At 51.8% G+C, this 21,358-nt stretch overlaps 1 protein-coding gene and 1 non-coding gene across 2 annotated transcripts; one reads left to right on the forward strand and one right to left on the reverse strand.

Moving 5' to 3' along the window:
* Window positions 1–2,247: 2,247 nt before the first annotated feature.
* Window positions 2,248–2,320, reverse strand: TRNAW-CCA (transfer RNA tryptophan (anticodon CCA)). Its single transcript has one exon. It is a non-coding gene; the product is annotated as a tRNA-Trp (tRNA).
* Window positions 2,321–6,716: 4,396 nt separating this feature from the next.
* On the forward strand, window positions 6,717–19,371 carry MCAT (malonyl-CoA-acyl carrier protein transacylase). Its single transcript, XM_014483259.2, has 4 exons — window positions 6,717–7,211; window positions 8,564–8,651; window positions 14,019–14,236; window positions 17,121–19,371. The coding sequence occupies exons 1-4, from the start codon at window positions 6,783–6,785 to the stop codon at window positions 17,547–17,549; spliced, it is 1,164 nt and encodes a 387-aa protein (XP_014338745.2). The 5' UTR covers window positions 6,717–6,782; the 3' UTR covers window positions 17,550–19,371.
* Window positions 19,372–21,358: the final 1,987 nt, after the last annotated feature.

Genomic DNA, 21,358 nt, shown 5'->3' on the forward strand with positions numbered 1-21,358 from the left:
GGGGGGTGGGGGGGCAGAAGAAACATACCCGGCCCCTCCTTTTTTATAGAGGAGACCCTACATTGCAGAGGGCCAGTGGCTGCCCGAGGGATTCACACGTGGGTCCAGATGAGATGTGGGTGCCCCTCCCGTGCTGGGAAGCCTCCCGTTAACTTGCGCCTCCCTCTGTCCAATCCCAGAGACCCCACCTGAGCCTGGTCTGCTGTCCTCCCTAGCTGGCCCCCAGCTCCTCTCTTGCCCCTTCCATGCCCCCACCCCAACCCCGGCTCAGGACCCTCTGTGGCTCCCACTGCCTTAGGATCCAGTCCAAGCCTTTCCCTTGATGCTCAAGGCCCCGACTCCCTGACCCGTGCCACCTGCATGCCTGTGCACACGTTTCCCCTCATCCTGGGCAACTCGACGTGTCCGAGACTGACGGCTCCAACACAAGCAAAGCCCAGTCAGTCCAGGAAGGAGGCATGGAAAACACCCTCCCAAATCCCAGAGAATGCTCAGAGAGGTGACAGGGTCACCCTGCTTGCCAGTCGGTTAGGCGCCTGCATTCTTAACCACTGTGTCATTCGGCTTCTCAAAGTATGATTCAGATGCAGTTATTTCCCTCTGTTTTATCTGTGTGTTTACTTTCTTACATGAGTAATTCATATTCAAAGGAACTGGAAAATATAAGCAAAAGGAAAAAAAATAAAGTCACCTACTCTCCCATCACCCACCGTGAACACTTAGAGTCTTCCTGTGCTTTTTTCTAAGCATATAGGCATGTGTTCCTTTGCAAGAATGCCTTCATGCTGTACAGTCATTGGTTCTGTAATTTGTTTTCTTCCCCTTACAATAAATCAAAAACCTCTTTCTACTTCATCAAACATTTGTCTGCATTGTTTCTCTTAATTGTGGACTGTTTCAAACAAACAGAAACATATATAAAACAGCCCTATACTGATTCGCCTGCTAGAGAGAGTGGGCATGATGGCCAGGCCAGAGGAAGACCCCCTGGGAAGGTGAAACTCTCTGGGACACAGACTGGCCTCAGCCTCCCTAAGCGTTGACAAGAGTCCTCTGGGGCAGCCGGAGGGCAAGGCCGGGGTGCGGCGGCCCTATCAGCAGGTACTGCAGGCGGCGCTGTGGACTTTCAGTACAAAGCAGTCAGAGGCATGGGTGGTCTGTCTTCTCGCTTTTGAGCTCACTGCGCCTGTGTGCAGATCTCAGGAGCACTTCTGCGGACACTTCTGTGAGGCGGAACAGTGTCCTTCACGGAGCCAGGCAGCAGGACATGGAGGGGAGAAAAGGGTTCATCAGACAGTGATCAAGACAGCCAAGGGTGGGCGCGAGCCTAGGCCAGGCTCACCGGATATTCGGCTTTTTTTCCTTGGTTGTGCTGGCTCTTCTCTGCTGCACAGGCTCGCTCTGGTTGCGGTGAGCCGGGGCTTCTCTCCAGTTGTGGTGCTCTGGCTGCTCACTGTGGGGTTTCTCTTGTTTCAGAGCATGGGCTCTAGAGCACAGACTCAGAAGCTGTGGTGCACAGACTTTGTTGCTCCATGGCATGGGGAATCTTCTTGGACCAGGGATCGAACCCGTGTCCCCTGCAATGGCAGGCGGATTCCTAACCACTGGACCACCAGGGAAACCTCCAGGAGGCAGTCTAAAGAAACACAGCAGAGGAGGTACCTTTTCGGAGATCTTGAGTTCTATCCCATGGCTGACTTGAAGGATGCTTGACTGAGTGACAATTCAAAGTCGGAGATCCTTGCCCCGTGGCATCATGAGGACATACTGATGAGCCAGCTGAAGCCCTTCTGCATTCTGAGCCTTTCTGTGTAAAACCTGTTTTGTTCTTCATGGGCAGTTTTAAGCTTTTCGTCCCCAGAGTTCTGGAATTCTATACTGATAACTCCTCGACGTGGGTCTAATTTCATCCATGGTGCCAGCTCTTGGGATGTTCATATCCTTTATTTTTTCAGAATTTTAAAGTTTTGGTTTCCTTCCCTCCAACTTCTCACTTCTCTTTCTTGAATCCCTGTTACTCAGAATCCTGGACTTCCTGGGCTGGTTTCTAACTTCCTTTCTTCTTCTCAGAATTTGCTTTTTTAAAAAAAAAAAAAAAAAGGAAAAACTTTTGGGAAGTTTCTTCAACTTTCTCTTCCTGGCCCTCTATTGATTTTTTAATTTTTTTAAAAAATATTTATTTATTTATTTGCACCAGGTCTTTACTTGCAGCATGCAAACTCTTTAGTTGTGGCATATGGGATCTAGTTCCCTGACCAGGGATCGAACCTGGGTCCCCTGCACTGGGAGCATGGAGTCTTAGCCACTGGACCACCAGGGAAGTCCCTAAGTTTTTTACTTAAATTTTTTTTTTTTTTTTTTTTTGCATGTGGGATCTTAGTTAGCTGACCAGGGATCAAACCAGTGCCCCCTCCATTGGAGCATGGAGCCTCAAGCATGGGACCTCCAGGGAAATCCCTCTGTTGATTTTTTTAAAATTCTGCTGTCTTATTTGTTATTTCCAAGGCACTGTTTTTTTGCGTGTTTGTTTGTTTGTTTTCTGAATGTTCTTAAAAAAAAAAACAACTTCCCGTTTTTTTTTTCATTGACGCAATGGCTTCACTTACCTCTCAGTTATCAAGGGTAATTTTCTTAAAACAATTACTTTCTTCTCTCAAGATTGTCCTTGATTCCTATCAGAGATGCAGAAGAGATGTTCAGGTTAAGACATGAACAGAGGACACGCTGTGTTATTTTTTATTTTATCCTGTTGCTATTATTTATTTTTGTTATTGTTGTTATTTTTTACTCTTTGCCACACTGCCCAGTTGCAGGATCTTAGGTTCAATCCCCACCAGGGACTGAGCATGGACCACAACAGTGAAAGCACCCAGCCCTAACCGGGGCCACCGGGGAATTCCCACGTTGCCGCTGTCTTATTTATTTATTTTTCTGTATGTTAGAGGCTTTCCTCAGATGTTTGAGGATGTTTGGCTGGCTGCTCATGATTAGAAGAAAAAAGAAAATAAGTCTACACATGGTATATGTTGAATTAGCTTCACTGTGAGTTGAACTTGGCGGCTGTTCGGTAACTTCCTGGTCTGTCAGTATCCTCATTTATTTGTTAGATATTTGTTTGTTTATTTCTGGCTGTCAGGTCTCAGTTGCAGCCTGTGAGATCTTCTGTTGTGGCACGCAGGCTCAAGGGCAGCTTTCTTCAGAGAGTTACTTTCTTTTCTCATGATAGTCTCTGATTCCTATGCATTGTTGTTATTTTTTGTAGCTCTGCTCAGCTTGAAGAATCTTAGATTGTGGCAGCCAGGGATCCAACCATCATCCCCTGCATTGGAAGGCAGATTCTTAACCACTGTCACTAACCACCAGGGACATCCGCGTCAGTATCTTCAGGATTTTCCTCTTGGACTGGTCACAGTCTCCAAAGGCCCTCCAGCTCTTGCCTGGAGGGTAGGGGTCTGGCTGAACAATTCTGGGAGCCCAGCTGGGGAGAGCATGGGCAGAATCTCTGCATTCAGCAGTCAGTATCCACTGTTCCGGGACAGTCCTCACATTTACCCCTGTCCCCTGCTTGCCCAGCCTTTAGCAGAGCTAAGAATTTGCCAGAATGAGGGAGAGGTAGAGACAGGAAAGATATCTAAAGATCTGTCCTCTTCAAAGACACCTTCAAATAGTTCTCTTTATTTCAGCCTTTTTAACCCTTAGATCTACAAGTGGCTACCGCTGCCAGTTCCTAAGCATTTGAGAATTCTGTTGTATGAATAAGGGCTGGTTCTCAGCTCTCAGCTGTCTGCAGTCTGCTAAATCAGGTAATACTGGGCATCCTGCTTTCTAGCTGGAAGAGATTCTGTTGCTAGGGCCCCCTTTCCTGTTCTCTCTGTTTTGTGTCCAGCCCCGGCTGATCCAGGGTATTTGAAGGGGAGACGGACGGCGTTGGCGACTATTTAAATATTCATCAAAGATATAAAGAGTAATAGAATGAGGATAGCTCAGTAGGAAAATTCAGTGGAGAAAAGAGGCTGAGTAGCTTGGTTTACGCAGGAGACCAATAAAACTTCAAGACAAGAAGTTTGCAACACTTACGTAGGCCGCAGGCGTCCTTCCGTTCTCCCGAAGGAGAGGAGACACTGAGGCCTCCCCGGTCGGATCTTAGAAGCCCAGGCATAATTAGTAAGCATGGCGGGTTCCGCGCTCCAGATGGAGACTCAGCCAGAGTGAGAGAGAGAGTGACATGGGGAGACCAGTATTTTGAGAAACTGATCCCAATTCTTTGTTTTCCAGAGTCTGTTTTTATACACTGAGATGTTATACAAAAGTCATGCGGGGACAGCAAAAGTCAGGTGCTTCACACAAATGTATACAGAGGTCTTAGGGGTGTTACATCATCTTCTGGCCAGGGGGGCCTGCTGACAATTTACGACCCTCTCCTTGTGACAGTGGTCAGTCAACCAGAACAATTTTTTCTCCAAGGGTGATTATTCTTAAAACAGACGCCACCCAAATAAAGTTACATTCCTATAGGGTGAGGGTGTAGTGGGTTTTAGTTAAGGAAAGAATTTACTTAGCCTAAGGTCTAATGTGATTTATATCAAAGGTTAATACTTATTTCTTCTATATATTCATTAATGTGTGTAAGGGCAGGGGATGTGGAGTCTTAGCAACAAACATTGGCTCAACAAATGAAAAACCCTTCACCAATACAATTTCTAATCAGCCCACTATACTTATACTAATGGTTTTCTAACTTTTCTAAGGAACCTGTTTTTAGAAGGTTTAAAGCACCTCGTGCCTCTCACGATTGGGAGGCTGTGAACAATCACATGTGGCCGGACAAGCCTGTCAGGCAGGCTAGAGAACCTTCAGAGGAGTTTGTAGGTTGAAACACTCCTATCACGCCCAGGAATTATTATTAACTGGAGCTCTAAGTTAACTCCTTCTCTGAAAGAGGTGGTGGGGGACAGCCCCCCGTAAAGTCAGAGGTGTAGGTGAGAGCACAAAGTAGTAAAGTAGGCAGGCTCTGGTTATGGGGGTAGATGCTCGAGAATTTCCAGGGGGACTCCTGAGGCTCCATCCCGCCTTTGCGTATGTCGAGCCTCCTTCCTCATGACCTTTGCCATGGGCGGAGTGCCTCACGCCAGCCCCCAACAGTTTATGTCTTTAAAAGATTCCTCTTTTGTGGGTTGATAGGCTTCTGGGGGCAGCATGTCCTCTGTTCATGTCTTAACCTGAACATCTCTTCCACATCTTTGAGGACACAGCATTGTATGGACTTACCATCATTAGCTAATCACCTCTAATTGGATATGCACCTCATTTCCATCTTTTCTGTGTCAAAAGCAAGGGGCCTGCACATGTCCTAAGACCTATGTCTTTGCTCATCTGATTCTTTTCTCAGGACAAACCCACTTGGGAGATTTGATGATGTGAGTCCACCTAGATCTTTCTCTGAGATGTGTGTGTGTGTGTGTGTGTGTGTGTCCAGAGCTCCTTAGAGGCTGGCAGGGGAGGAAAGGGGTGTAGCTACAGGTGAGTTCAGAATTAGATTCTCTCTAACCCAGTCTGGCACCACCACCCAGAAACCAGATAATCCCAATCTCCAGTCCTCCTTCTGTCACTAACCATCTGCCACTCAACCTTTGAGACTTTGTGTGAAAAGTGAAAGTGAAAGTCGCTCAGTTGTGTCCAACTCTGTGACCCCATGGACTGTAGCCTACTAGGTTCCTCTGTCTATGGAATTTTCCAGGCCAGAATACTGGAGGGGGTAGCCCTTGCATTCTCCTGAGGATCTTCCCAACTCAGGGATACAACATGTATAAATTGAGGATAAAAATAGCACCTATTTACCATAGCGTTCAGTTCAGTTCTTCAGTTGTGTCTGACTCTTTGCGACCCCATGGACTGCAGCACGCCAGGCCTCCCTGTCCATCAGTGACTCCCGGAGCTTATTCAAACTCATGTCCATTGAGTTGGTGATGCCATCCAACCATCTCATCCTCTATTAGCCTTTGCCCTGCTTCATTCATTCATAGCGTTACTGTGAGGAATTAAAACAGGCTAATATCTGAAAAATATCCAGGGCTCTGTCCAATGTAACAAATGTTTACTGAAAGCTTACAGTGTGTCTGGGCTGTAGGAATTATTAATATAAAAGAGAGCACAGCAGTGGGGTTAATCAAATACAATACATGGAAGTGTTTCAAGCACTTGTCCACCGCTAGGTTGACTATTGGAGAAAGCAATGGCACCCCACTCCAGTACTCTTGCCTGGAAAATCCATGGACAGAGGAGCCTGGTAGGCTGCAGTCCATGGGGTCGCGAAGAGTCGGGCACCACTGAGCGACTTCACTTTCACTTTTCATTTTCATGCATTGAGAAGGAAATAGCAACCCACTCCAGTGTTCTTGCCTGGAGAATCCCAGGGGCGCGAAGTCTGGTGGGCTGCAGTCTACGGGGTCGCAGAGAGTCAGACACGACTGAAGCGACTTAGCAGCAGCAGCAGGTTGACTATTACATTGCGTTACGTTGCTTAGTCCAAAAATGTTTGTGAGGGCTCAGGGTGCGGTGTGGTGTCTTCTTCTTTCCCGCGCAGGTTTAAATAAGCACGTGCCCCTCGGATCCCCAGAGCCCACTAGTTTCAGAGCCTGGGCGGGAATTGGTACCCGCGGAACCTTTCTCCCCGCAGGTGCCTCAGCCCGCCCGGCGGGAAATATATCAAGGACCGCGCCGCGCCTCCGGAAGTCGGGCCTCGGTCGCCCCGGAGACGCGCGTGAGGGCCGGGTTCCCTCACCATGAGTGTCCGGGTCGCGCGGGCCGCCCGGGCCTGGGCCCGAAGCGTGAGCGGCCGCCGCGGCTCCTCGAACTGCCCGCGGCCTCCGCCGGCTGCTGTGGACGTGGCGGCGCTGTTGCGAGATGCGACCGCGGCGGACGGAGGATCCCAGGACGCGCAGGCGGCGGCGGGACGGCGGGAGCCGGGCCAGTGCTCGGTGCTGCTTTTCCCCGGCCAGGGCAGCCAGGTAGTGGGCATGGGCCGCGGGCTGCTCCGCTACCCGCGCGTCCGCGAGCTTTACGACGCCGCCCGCCGCGTGCTCGGCTACGACCTGCTGGAGCTGAGCTTGCGCGGGCCGCAGGAGGCCCTGGACCGCACCGTGCACTGCCAGCCCGCCGTCTTCGTGGCTTCGCTGGCCGCCGTGGAGAAACTACATCACCTGCAGCCCGCGGTGAGTCCTGGGGCTCCCTCCTGTCGGGCTCGTGGCGTCCGACTTCGGTTTGGCAGGTCCTTCCTGAGGTCCCACCTGTGCCAGGCGCTGTTGTAGGCGCAGGAGATAAACTGGCGTGAGCAAACCGAGGATCGGTGCTGCGTTTTAGGGCAGGGAGATAGATCAGTTCAGTTCAGTCGCCCAGTTGTGTCGGAGTCTTTGCAACCCCATGGACTGCAGCACGCCAGGCCTCCCTGTCCATCAGCGACTCCCGGAGCTTACTCAAACTCATGTCCATCGCGTCGGTGATGCCATCCAACCAGTCTCATTCTCTCTGGTCTCCTCCCGCCTTCAGTCTTTCCCAGCATCAGGGTCTTTTCCAATGAGTCAGTTCTTTTCATCAGGTGGCCAGAGCATTGGAGTTTCAGCTTCAGCATCAGTCCTTCCAATGAATATTCAGGGATGATTTCCTTTGGGATGGACTGGTTGGATCTCCTTGCAGGGAGATAGATAACAGAGAATAAAATATACTGTGAAAATTGCCTGGTGTGTGAAGGGAGTGAAGGGCCAGGTTTCGATTGTAAGTGATCCTTAATCATTTAATGAATTACTAAACAGTTTTAGAAGGATGAACCTTCGTTCATGAAGGGTCGTTGAAAAGATGATGAATGTATCCCTTCACTTGAAGTTGTGGGATGATTTAATACCAAAACATGTTAAGACAGAACTTTACCCCATTTCATCCTCACCGCAACCTTGTGAGGTCGGTAGCATTATTTTATGGATGGGGAAAGAGGACGGCAGAGATAGTAATTAGCTTAAGGGGTCCTGTGAAGTCGTGATAATAGCATTCATCCAGTGTTTATCCTGGGCCAGGTCTGTGCTGAGTGATTTAGAGGCCTTATCTCCATGTAATTATCTCTTAGCAACCCTGTGGGAGTAGGTTGAGCTCTGCCCATTTCACAGATGAGATAACTGAGGCAAGGAGGTTAGGAGACTCTCCCAGGCTAAGCATCAAGTCCTGCTCTCTGTGACTCTGAAGGGCACGCGCTTACCTTCTGTACTCGGTGCCCTCTGTCTCCATCGGCCTGAGAGGCAGAAGCAGGAGAATCCAGAGCCCTGGGTTGGAGTCACAGCGTAACCACGGAGTCCAGTGGCAGGGTTTGACCTCCCCTGCCAGGGAAGTTCTGCATCGGTAACGGGCTGGTCAGAGATGGTCGAGACCACTTCAGTGTGTCTCCTCTAGCTGGAGCACCAGGCCAGCAGCACCCGGCTCACTGAGCCACTGAACACTGTCAGCTCGCGAGTGCAGAGCCCCAGACTGAACTCCCCTGAGAACTTGGCCTCATGTTCTTCTGCATCTGTCCCTGCAGGTTATTGAGAACTGTGTTGCTGCTGCTGGATTCAGTGTGGGAGAATTTGCAGCCCTAGTGTTTGCTGGGGCCATGGAATTTTCTGAAGGTACCCGGGAAGGGCATTGATTTTATGCATGGGGTGTTGTCTTGCTGGGCCCACTGAGGACAAGGGGCACCGCCAGAAACAATTCTGGACCTACTCAGGGGTTAGAGAAGGGGACACATGGGTGGGGATGACAGTGGGACCTGAGGACCAGACTTCACCTGATTTGAAGCTTGAAGGATTTATCAGGGAATTTCTTTCTCCTCGTAGTCTTGTGAAAGCGCCTTGCTTCTGTCTGTCCCACTGTTCGTGTGCATTCTTAGTCCAGTCATGTACCTCCAGTGCCTGTCATGTGGTAGACGCTCAGTAGATACTCATTAAGTGAAAGAGAATAAATCAGTGTTTGATCTCGAGATCAGTTTCATTTCTTAAGGTTTTTGTGTGTAAACAGGTAAACATTTTGCTTACAGTTAAGTACAAAGGACTTGAATAGACATGTCTCTAAAGATCTACAAAGAACCAATGAGTACACGACAAGATGTGTGACATCACAGTCATCACATTACAGTCATTCAGTTCAGTTCAGTTGCTCAGTCGTGTCCGACTCTTTGCGACCCCTTGGACTGCAGCACGCCAGGTTTCCCTGTTCATCATGAACTCCCCGAGCTCATGTCCATTGAGTCAGTGATGCTATCCAACCATCTCATCCTCTGTTGTCCCCTTCTGCTTTCAGTCTTTCCCAGCATCAGGGTCTTTTCAAATGAGTCAGTTCTTTGCATCAGGTGGCCAAAGGATTGGAGTTTCAGCTTTAACATCAGTCCTTCCAATGAACACCCAGGACTGATCTCCTTTAGGATGGACTGGTTGGATCTCCTTGCTGTCCAAGGGACTCTCAAGAGTCTTCTCCAACACCACAGTTCAAAAGCATCCATTCTTCTGCGCTCATTTTTCTTTATAGTCCAACTCTCACATCCATATATGACTACTGGAAAAACCATAGCCTTGACTAGACGGACCTTTGTTGGCAAATAGTGTCTCTGCTTTTTAATATGCTGTCTAGGTTGGTCATCGCTTTTCTTCCAAGGAGCAAGCGTCTTTTAATTTCATGGCTACAGTCACCATCTTCAATGATTTTGGAGCCCCAAAAATAAAGTCTGTCACTGTTTCCATTGTTTCCCCATCTATTTGCCATGAAGTGATGGGACCAGATGCCATGATCTTAGTTTTCTGAATGTTGAGTTTTAAGCCAACTTTTTCACTCTCCTTCACTTTTCATCAAGAGGCTCTTTAGTTCTTTTTCACTTTCTGCCATAAGTGTGGTGTCATATGCATAACTGAGGTTATTGCTATTTCTTCCAGAAATCTTGATTCCAGCTTTTACTTCATCCAGCTTGGCATTTTGCATGATGTACTCTGCATATGAGTTAAAGAAGCAAGGGGACAATATAAGCCTTGACATACTCCTTTCCCAATTTGGAACCAGTCTGTTGTTCAGTGTCCAGTTCTAACTGTTGCTGCTTGACCTGCATACAGATTTCTCAGGAGGTGGGGCAGGTGGTCTGGTATTCCCATTTCTTTAAGAATTTTGCAGTTTGTTGGAAAGACTAGAGATCCCTTCAGGAAAATTAGAGATACCAAGGGAACATTTTATGCAAAGATGGGCACAATAAAGGACAGAAATGGTATGGATCTAACAGAAGCAGAAGATACTAAGAAAGGGTGGCAAGAATACACAGAAGAACTATACAGAAAAAATCATCGTGACCCAGATAATCATGATGGTGTGATCACTCATCTAGAGCCTGGAATGTTGAGGTCAAGTGGCCCTTAGGAAGCATCACTATGAACAAAGCTATTGGAGGTGATGGAATTCCAGCTGAGCTATTTCAAATCCTGAAAGATGATGCTGTGAAAGTGCTGCACTCAGTATGCCAGCAAATTTGGAAAACTCAGCAGTGGCCACAGGACTGGAAAAGGTCAGTTTTCACTCCAATCCCAAAGAAAGGCAATGCCAAAGAATGCTCAAACGACCGCACAATTGCACTCATCTCACATGCTAGTAAAGTAATGCTTAAAATTCTTCATGCCAGGCTTCAACAGTGCATGAACCATGAATTTCCAGATGCTCAAGCTGGACTTAGAAAAGGCAGAGGAACCAGACATCAAATTGCCAACATCCGTTGGATCATTGAAAAAACGAGAGAGTTCCAGAAAAACAACTATTTCTGTTTTATTAACTATACCAAAGCCTTTGACTGTGTGGATCACCACAAACTGTGGAAAATTCTTAAAGAGATGGGAATACCAGACCACCAACCATTAGGGAAATACAAATCAAAAGCACAGTGAGGTACCACTTCATGCCCACCAGGATGGCTTTAATTTAAAACACAAGAGGAAAATAGTAAGTGTTGGCAAGTATGTAGGAACCTCACTGCTGCTGCTGCTGCTAAGTCGTGTCAGTCGTGTCCGACTCTGTGTGACCCCGTAGATGGAAGCCCACCAGGCTCCCCCGTCCCTGAGATTCTCCAGGCAGGAACACTGGAGTGGGTGCCGTTTCCTTCTCCACACCCTGATGAAAGATAAAGCGGCGCCGCCGTTGTGGAAACAGTTTGGTGGGTCCTCAGGTTAAACATGGAGTTGCTGTGTGACCCAGTCGCCCTGCTCACAGGCCTGTACCTAAGAGAGGAAAGCACATGTCCACACTGGAACACTTGCACACAGATGTGTGCAACAGCGGTGTTCACATTCATTTCTAAAAGGTAGAAATGATCCAAAGGTCCATAATCAGATGAGTGGATAAACAAATTGTGGTAGCTCGACCCAGTGGATTATTATTCAGCCATAAAAAGAAATAAAATACTGACGTGGCAGCATGGATGAACATCAGAAACATGCTAGGTGACAGAAGCCAGACACGAAGCTCACTTATTTTTCTGTGAAATGTCCGGAATGCGTACACTCATAGAGACAGCTGATTAGAGGTTACTGGGGGTGGAGGGAGGGAGAAATGGAGAGTGATTGCTCTAGGTTTGGGGTGTTTTGTGGGCTGATGGAAAGGGTTTTTTTGGCCGTGCCAGGTCTTTGTTGCTGCCCGCAGGCTTCTCCCCAGGTATGGCAAGCAGGGGCTTCTCTCTAGATGGGGCGCACAGGCGTCTCACGGGGCAGAGCACCGGCTCTAGAGCGCGGGCTCAGTAGTCATTGCGTACAAGTCTAGCTGCCTGACAGCAAGTGGAATCTTCCCAGACCAGGGGTTGAACCTGTGTCCCAGCATTTGCTGGTGGATTCTTAACCACTAGACCAGCAGGAAAGTCCTATACATTCTGAATACAACAAATATCGCTGCGTTTATGCACTTAAAACTCGTTATATTTTATGTGAATTTCACCTCTTTTTTTAAAAAGCATTATAGAAAGAAATCCTGGTCAAGAAAGTGAAAAAATTTCTCATATTTCTACATCCTAATAAAGATATTTTATAGAAATATAGTTTAACGTATACATAATTTGCAGAATTATTGACGTGTTTTTTCGGTTGACAATTTGCCGTTGTTATTTAATGCCTGCTCGGGAGGGTCTCCACATTGCTGTGTGCTCTCTCCTGCCTCCTAACACAGGCTCTTAACGTGTTTGCTCCATAGTTCTGCTCGTGTAAGGGGCTGAAGCTCCAGCACAGACGCACTCGGTGCTGGGTGAAGGGAGGTGTGCTGAGAGAAAGGGCGCAGGGTTTGTTCCTCTGACCCTGTCGTCCCGTCAAACCTGGACTCGTCCCTTACCTGCTTCTTGGTCTGGTCATCTCCTCCCCGCCAGGGAGCAGGCCCAGGGCCAGGGCGATGCTGTCCAGTAGCCTGAATCCAGCCCAGTCTTTTTTCTTCACGTTTTACTGACGTATAGTGAACTTACAACGTTGTGTCCATTTCTGCCCCTGAGTGAAGTGATTCTGTTATACATATGTACCTTTGCATCTTCATCTACATTATGGCTTATCACAGGATATTGAGTATATATCCTCGTGCATAATAGTTGGCGTCTGCTAATCCCAAACACCCAATCACCTGCTCCCCCACCTCTCCTCCCCCTTGGCAACCACAAGTAGTCTGCTGTGTATCTGAGTCCGTACCTGAGGCATGTTATTGGTGTTGGGGGTTTTTTTAGTTGTTGTTTTCATATTTTATTTATTTTTGGCTGTGTCGGCTCTTTGTTATAGCGCATGGCCTTCTCTCTAGTTGTGGCTTAGTCGCCCCTCGGCATGTGGAATCCTAGTTCCCCTACCAGGGCTCAGACCCGCGTCCCCGGCACTGGAAGGCGAGTGCCTGCCTATCCACTGGGTCAGCAGAGAAGGCCCCCGTGTCGTACTTGAGGTTCCACGTGTAACTGGTATCGTATGGTATCTGTCTGTCTGACTCACTTCACTTGGCGTGATAATCTCTAGGTCCATCCGTGCCGCTGCAGACGGCTTTGTGTTCACTGTTTTTCACGGCTGAGTGGTATTCCCTTGTATATATGCGCACGCCTTCTTGACCCACTCCCCTGTGGACACTGAGGCTGTCTCCGTGTCCTGGCTGTTGTGAACCGTGTTCAGTCCGTTCTTGCGTCACGACCACGGCAGCTGCCTCCCGGGCACACAGCCCCGTCCTCCCACTTCACACTGGCGCCGCACTGAGCTGGGAGCCCTGCTCTCCAGCTCATCTGTCTTGCCAGCATCCAGCTCTCCAGTGAAGGCAGTCATGCTTGATTTACAACAATTATGTTATTAAAATTCAGATGCTTGTTTGTACATCATTCCAGGCATCTAGAGGTTCTTAATTATTTTCCTTGCTCAGCACCGTTTCTCTGAAATAATTTGTAGTTCTCAGTTTTCACACAGTTCAGGCAGGCTATAATTATTATCTTCATTGTACTAGCTAAAAATTTGACCTGGAAGGAGGTCATGACTTCCCTTAAGCGATGCAGCTCAAAGTCTCTTCCTTTCCACTCTGTGCCAGGGTTTCCAACAGCACTATTACGTTTTGGACCAGATGATTCTTACTTGGGGGGCTGTTTATTGTAGGCTGTTGACTAGCATCCCTGGCTTGTGCCCACCAGATGCCAGTAGCACCCGCCACCCCCCTGATGATCAAAAGCTGTTTCCAGATACCGCCCTGGGGGTAAAATCACCCTGGTTAAGAATCCCCATCCTGCACCAGCCAGCTCTAAGGCAGGAAGCTCCGTGGGTTCATTGTACTGTGCCAGGGACTGTGCCTTGCTCTCTGATGATTGGGGGACCATCTCTGTGCAGTTCAGATCCTTAGAGCGGCAGCTTGTGGACTGGTGATGGATACCAGTACCAGTGTCTCCAGTGTTTGTGGAATTTGTGCTTTGTTTCTCAGCTCTGGGCTTCCCTTCTCGATCATGTGCCCTGATTTTTCCAAATGCACTTCTCTCCGCATAGGTCTGTATGCAGTGAAAATTCGAGCTGAGGCCATGCAGGAAGCCTCGGAAGCCGTGCCCAGTGGCATGTTGTCCGTCCTCGGCCAGCGTCAGTCCAAGTTCACCGTCGCCTGTCTGGAAGCCCAGGAACACTGCAAGACTCGGGGCATAGAGAACCCCGTGTGTGAGGTGTCCAACTACCTCTTTCCTGACTGCAGGGTGATCTCAGGACACCTGGAGGTTGGTGTTGGCGGGAGCAGCCTTCCTAGAACCCAGTCCAGTGCAGAAGGTGGGACTGACTGCACACCTGGGAGCCCACCGAGCCTAACAGGTGCTCTGCTTAGCCCTGGTCTTGGGAAGTGTTTGAGGGCCAGCGTGTCTGTGGTGGGGCGAGCACTCCAGAGGGAAGCTGGGTACTGTCCCCACTCTGCCACGTGCTCCCATGATGAGGGACGACAGGACCCCGGGCAAATCGCCAGCCCATGTGGAAGGTAAAGGGGCTGAACCAGGTCATCTCCAGGGCCTCCCTGTGATACGCTCTGGCCTCCTCGCGGCCTCCCGTCCCCTCGCTTCCTCAGAGGAGCAGCTGCCTCCTGCTGGGTTGCTCTACTTTTCCTGAGGTGTCTGTTTTTGCACACTTTCCTCTGTCCATCCTCCACTCACTGCCAACATCCTTTCTCGGGCAGAGGACACACAGAGGGATCAGCCAGGGTTCCTGCTGTCAAAGGAAGGCAGCTGTGAACAGAAGACTCCAGGTTTCGGGACACCGTAGGGGTCAGGCTGGCTACCAGATGGGCCAAGGAGGCGGCCCAGGAGGCACTGCACAGAGGATGGGGTTGCCAAGAGCAGGGGCGCCCCAGGCCGAGAGGCGCCCCGAGCAGTAGGGGCGGCTCTGTGCTGTGTGCCTGGCTGGGGCCTGAGGGGTGCAGAAGTCAGGCCGGTGGTGCCCCGTCCTCGCTCAGCCATCCAGTCCTCGCAGTCAGTCCTATGCTCTGAGCAGGGCGGCTCAGCTGCAGGAAGCTGAGGCAGAGCGCCCGTGATGGTGGAGGCGGGAGGAGGGCTCACGTCCGTTCTCCTCTCGACCGCCCTGGGCTCCTCCCCTTGGTAAGGCCTTGCCGGTCGGTGTACAGGGGTCCTTCTATATCTCCTCTGAACCGGGGAGAGCCAGCGGGTTCCTCCTGGGGCCGTTCTGAGATGACGGGAAGACCAGCTGCAGTGGCCCCAAGCTCATCACGGAGCTGGCTGTTCATTCCCATGGGTAGCCTTGGAAGAAAGCCCGGCATGGGCCAGGAGGGGCAGGCGTTTCCCTCTCGGGCTCCCAGACAGGTGGGCGGGCATCAGTCCAGGTGGCGACTTCCGGACTCCCCAGGTTCAGCCTTTTGGTGCCGCGGGAAGTGCTGTGGCAAAGAGCTCAGGTGTGGGCAGGTCACCTGGGCAGCGGAGCCCTTCCCAACGGTGGATGTGGAACAGCTTGTCCTCTGCTAGACCCGGGCCTGGGCTGAGCACCAGCCACAGGACCCTCTGGACCCTGGGACTGTGGCCTTGACTCCTGCTACAACTCAAGTGGGGTGAGTCCAGAGACTTCCCCTGGAAAGGCTTAGACCCAGCAGTGATGCAGGAAGTGCCACTGAGTAGCTGTCTCCAGAGGCCGGTGATCAGACAGCTGCAGGCGAGGGGGGAAGGGCTTGGGCTGTGCAGTCCAAGAGGCCTCTGTGGGGAGGCACCGAAGGCACGTCCCTCAGGGTGGTGGAGACAGACGGAGAGTGGTCTTGGGAGCTCCAGGTCAGGCTGGCCTCTGCTGCAGTGACGGCCAGACCCCGCCGTGCCGCCCACACGCGTGGGCCACCCTCCGTGATGGCTCGCTGTGCCAGGCTCTGCTCCACGTGGCTTTGCTCCAGGGCTCAGACAGCTAAGTGACCTTGGTGTGGAATAGACAGGCTCAGGGCACAGGCTGGTGACCTCTGATGAGCCAGAGGCTGCACTCCTGCAGGGCAGGGCCCTCGGAGCGGGCCGGACGAGCACCATCCAACTGAAAACATTAACTATTAACCCTTCCTACCCTCTGGGGGCACAGAGAGCTACCCTGCTATATTTTTTCATGTTACCAATCCCAGGGCTTGGTAAGAAGGCGGTGATTGCTAACCCTTCTGTAGAGCTTGTATACCAGGCATGGTTCTTATCATAGTCCTGAGATAACTACTATTGTTATCCCCTTTCTTACAGTTGAGGAAACTGAGGCAGAGAGAAGTAAAGCAAAATTTCCCAAGGTCACTCAGCTACTGTGACTTTCCTTGAGTCTTCAGGAGCAGCTGGCCCAGCTTCTGAGCAGGCCATGGGTGGCATCAGGTTGGAGGGACACAGCAGACGGGTTAGTGCCTAGGAAGCCCTTTGCTAGATCCCAGGGAAGGGCTGTCAGGGTTGTAGGCCTTGGGCTGTGTCCTGAGGGCACAGGATATCTTAAGAATATACACCATTTCAAAGAGATTTGCCAAGTATGTTGTGGTGCTGAGTCTGGGCCTGTTAGTCCCAGAGGCCCCTCTGGACGGAGGAGCCTTCAGGGAGTGGCTTCGGGCTGCAGGGAAGGAGAGCTTTGGTCTTCTGTAGAGAAACACCAAATGAGAGCTTTCAGACCCTGGATTGTGAGATGAGACTTGGAGCCTCCTGAATTGTCATCTTGAAGTTTACGGAGTAACAAGGAAACAAGCTTAAACAGTTACGAGGAGTAGCAGGATTAGATAGCGCTTTGTCGTGTATCAGATCCCTTCATAACTCCTGTCTGGTTACTTCCCAGCAGTCTTATGAAGTAGATGAAATTGTGCTCATTTCACGGATGGAATAAAAGAAATTCAAGGACTTGCCTGGGGCCACCGAGCTGGGTGACGGAGCTGGGACAGGACCACGTTTCCTGGCCTTGGCTCTCAGGCATAGGGTGGTCACCTGCCGAGGTGGGGCGTGCGAATGGCCAGAAGGGCTTCCGGGACACCGACTTTGCAACTGTGCGGGGTGAAATGTAGAGAGACGCATATTCTCTACGGAGGACTGACGGCATCAGTCAGAGGTGACCCCCCTCGCTGTGTTTCTTCCCCTGAGATTCGCTGGCTTAAACCTCCTTTTTTTCTTCCAGGCTCTGCAGTTTCTCCAGAAGAATTCCTCTAAGTATCACTTCAGACGCACCAAGATGTTGCCGGTTAGCGGTGGGTTCCACACCCGCCTCATGGAGCCGGCCGTGGAGCCCCTGGTGCAAGTGTTAAAGGCGATTGATGTCAAGAAGCCCCTGGTGTCCGTGCACTCGAACGTCGATGGGAACAGATACATGCATCCCAAACACATCCAGAAGCTGCTGGCGCAGCAAGTGGTCTCGCCGGTGAAGTGGGAGCAGACGATGCACGCCATATACGAGAGGAGGAAGGGCACCGCGTTCCCCCAGACGTTCGAGGTGGGGCCTGGGAAGCAGCTGGGCGCCATCCTGAGGAGCTGTAACCTGCAGGCCTGGAGGTCCTACAGCCACGTGGAGGTGCTGGAGGCCGGCGAGGACCCAGAGGAGCCCCTGTAGGGCCTCCCGCGGGCCCTGGTGTGGACGGGCCACGGCCGAGGAGGACTCGGGCTCTGGGGGGCTGAGCCCAGCCTGGCCTTCCTGTCAGGCCGCTGCCTCCACGTGAGCAGGAGGTGCTTTGAATGCCCTGTGGAAAGCACTAGAAACGAGTGTTTCTTCACATGCCGGTGTCCGTCTCTCCCCAGCATGTCTGAGTGCTGGGGAGCTGCAGCTGTGCTGATTCTGTGAAGACCTGTGGGTTCCACCCCCGCCTCCTGGGCAGCTCACGTCGCCTCCCCAGGGCTCAGGTGGCTGCTCCGTAGGCAGGAGTGTTCTGAGGCCCCGGAAAGCCTGGCCTGCTGCCGTGTGGGCGCCGTGGGCCATGGCTTGAGGCCAGCGCCAAACTCACTCTGCTGGCCCAGCCTCCTCTGGATACGATGCAGCCAAAACCTTAGCTCCTTTGCCCCTGAATCCAAAGGGCTTTAGGATCCAGCGGGCTTTGGCAGCCATTCGGTCCCCATCACTCAGCAGTTGGGAGATGGTGCCCCGTATGTTTACTTACCCAGCAGAAAGCATCGAGTGCCTACTGTATGCCAGGGAGCAAGTGGCCTCTGCCTTGGTGGGGAAAAAGGCCCTTTAGCAAGGCAGGAGCGCGTGGGGAGGGCAGCCCTGCGTCCTCCCCCACTCCCGTGTCACCCCTTCTGACCACAGTCACCGAGTGCCTGCTGTGTGCCCAGGGCCGAGTCCAGCTCGGGCCGCCCACCGAGCTTATCCTCAACCTGCACCACACCAGAGCATGGCACAGGGCCCCGCTCCTAATTCAGTATTAAATGGGATCAGTTCTCACCTTCTGGGGTGGTTTTTTCATTACACAGTGATACTGGGAAAATCTCACTGGGGATGAAGTGTCTGAGCTCGTCTTTAAACTTCACCATCTTGTAGGCATATGTCAAACCCTGGGTAGGGTGTCTCTTTTTAAGTAATTGAAGTCTAGTTAATCTACGTTGAATTAATTTCTGGTGTACAGCAAAGTGATTCAGTTACACACATGAATATATACATCCTTTTTCGTATTCCTCTCCATATGGTTTAACCGCAGGATCGCTGAGCATTGCTCCTTGTGCTGCACAGTATGGTCTTGTGGTTTATCTGTTTTACGTGTAGTACTTTGTATCTGCAAACCCCAGGCTCCGAAGGGTCTCTCATTTTTAGTTCTGTTTCTCAACTAGAGTGCCGTTGGCCTTTGAGCAGAACCAGTCTTCACTGTGTGGGACAGTCGCGTGCTCGTGGGCCGCTGTCCTGGCCCCTAGCGATTCCATGGCAGTCGCATTTCTGGGGATTGTGACTCCAGACACGCCCACCTGTGTCCTCAGCCCACAGCCCTCCCACGGCTGAGAATCCCTGCCGCAGACCCTCGTTTCACTGGGGCCTAGGTTTGCATGCTCTTTGGAGCACAATGAAGAACTATGTCTTCAAACTTTGTTTTATTCAGTTCAGTTCGGCCGCTCAGTCGTGTCTGACTCTTTGCGACCCCATGGACTGCAGCACAACAGGCCTCCCTGTCCATCACCAATTCCCGGAGTTGACTCAAACTCATGCCCATTGAGTCAGTGACGCCATCCAACCATCTCATCCTCTGCCGTCCCCTTCTCCTCCTGCCTTCAATCTTTGCCAGCATCAGGGTCTTTTCCAAAGAATCAGTTCTTCACATCAGGTGACCAAAGGATTGGAGTTTCAGCTTCAGCATCAGTCCTTCCAATGAACATTCAGGACTGATTTCCCTTAGGATGGACTGGTTGGATCTCCTTTGTTTGGTTAGAGAATTTCGAATCTTCACGAAGTACTTTGTTAAGTTTGTGTTTTATGTATTTTATTTTTGGCTGTGCTGGGTCTTCCTGCTGCCCAGGCTTTCTCTAGTTGCGGTGTGCGGGCTTCTCACTGCGGGGGTTTCTCTCGTTGGGGAGCTCAGGCTCTAAGATACAGGGCGTGGGCTCAGGAGTTGGGGCACGTGGGATCTTCCTGGAGCAGAGATGGAACCCATCTCCTGCACTGGCAGGCAGATTCTTTCCCACTGAGCCCCCAGGGAAGCCCTCGTTACTTTGTAAACAATTGCTGAGTCTGCTGGAACCCCCTTGGCTGACAGCTTTCAGTAACAGGCAGCCTGGGAGACCATGCTGTCTCCACAGACCAGTCCAGGCGCAGGCATCTGGCTGTGCCTCGGGCAGCTCTGAGGAGCACAGCCCCACAGGTGGGTGGTGGAGGGTGGGCCATCCAGGCTGCAGGCCTCACTGCTCCTCTGGGCGCAACTGTCTGTCTCAGGGGCCGCCCAGTAGGAGTCATGTGGCCAGTGGGTGACCACGTCACCCCTGCCCTCTGCCTGACAGGGACAAGCCTCTGGCTCTCCCTTTTGGACACTGGAGAATCATTTCTGGTGTTGTTGTGGACACAAGATTGAGACCGGTTTCAGCTCCTCTGCTCCTGTGGAAACTGCCATGTGGAGCAGCCAGAGCAGGTTTCACTCTGGATGTCAGTCTGATTGGATTGGAGGATCCTGGGGTGATGGAAGTCTGGGCCACCTCTGTCAAGTCCCCTGCCTCCGGGCCCATTTCCCCCATCACAGGCGCAGTGGGCTGGGCTCCACCTCTACTCCAGGAGCCCTAGGTTGGGGGGTGGGCCCTCTCCCTGCCCACCCCCCCAACCTCCAATTGAATCCTGCAGAGATGGCAGATTGTGCGGGGAGCTACAGGAGTTGTTCTGGGGTGAGGGCCCAGGACCACGGTGGGTCCTGCATCCTGTTTCTCGGCAGGACCTTGGCCAGCTCCTGCCCCCATGGGGACGATGCCAGCACTGTCCTTGGTCTGAGGGCTCTCGCTCACCCTGAGGTGGGACTCACACCTGCCACCACCTCTCTGGACCCCATGTCAGTGGAGAAGCTTGGAGTGCTTCTCTTTCCAGCCACCTGACTCCCCGGATCTGCCTGGGAAGGGGCACCATGCCCTCGGTGGTCTGCGTGTGCACTGTGTGCGCAGCGGTGCCCTGGGGCCTGCCAGAGACCTGCCGCAGGAGATGGGGGGTGGGAGGTGTTGTGTGGAAATTCCCGAGGAGTCATGTGGCCAGTGGGTGACCACATGTCACCCCTGCCCTCTGCCTGACTGGGACAAGCCTCTGGCTCTCCCTTTTGGACACTGGAGAGTCATCTCTGATGTTGCTGTGGACTCAAGATTGAGACCAGTTTCAGCTCTGGCACGTGGAGCAGCCAGAACGGATTTCACTCTGGATCCCAATCTGACTGGATTGGAGGATCCTGAGGTGATGGAAGTCTGGGCCACCTCGGTCAAGTCCCCTGCCGCTGAGCCTCAGTTTCCCCCATCAGGGGGGCTTGTCCAGGTGGACGGGAGTGACGTGCTGGCCCTCCACAGCTGGATCTGCATCAGCTCAGAAGGTCAAGTGCCACGTAGGAGCTAGAGCTGCGGCAGGCACGCCTGGGCTGGTGTGAACCAGGAGACACAGTGGGGCCGACGCTGGCCGGTCTGCCTCCGCGCCCCGGCCTGTCCCCGCCCCAGGGCCTTTGTACTGCAGTCCAGCTCCCCCAGCCCCTCCTTGGAGAGGACGCATCTCACCCTCTGCAGGCCCCGGCGTTTTCTCAGTCCCCTGGTGCCCTCAGCACACACCGGACAATACTCTTAGCTGATGGTTGTGCTTCTTTTTCTTCCGTAAAGAGACTGTGAAATCTGAGCCAGGGACCCGTGCCTTCTTTACATCCCCAGAACCTACACCAGCGGTTGATGTAGTACAGTGGGGGCTCCTGGTGCCACGGGTGGAAAGTGTTG

Source organism: Bos mutus, chromosome 5 (genome assembly GCF_027580195.1).
Source record: "Bos mutus isolate GX-2022 chromosome 5, NWIPB_WYAK_1.1, whole genome shotgun sequence".
NCBI classification, from domain to species: domain Eukaryota; kingdom Metazoa; phylum Chordata; class Mammalia; order Artiodactyla; family Bovidae; genus Bos; species Bos mutus.

Bases quoted from the DNA above. Each gene is read 5' to 3' on its own strand.
- MCAT (XM_014483259.2), top strand. From the start codon at position 6,783: ATGAGTGTCCGGGTCGCGCGGGCCGCCCGGGCCTGGGCCCGAAGCGTG. The intron at 8,652-14,018 runs GTACCCGGGAAG...CTCTCCGCATAG, and splicing joins GGCCATGGAATTTTCTGAAG to GTCTGTATGCAGTGAAAATT. The intron at 14,237-17,120 runs GTTGGTGTTGGC...TTTTTCTTCCAG, and splicing joins TGATCTCAGGACACCTGGAG to GCTCTGCAGTTTCTCCAGAA.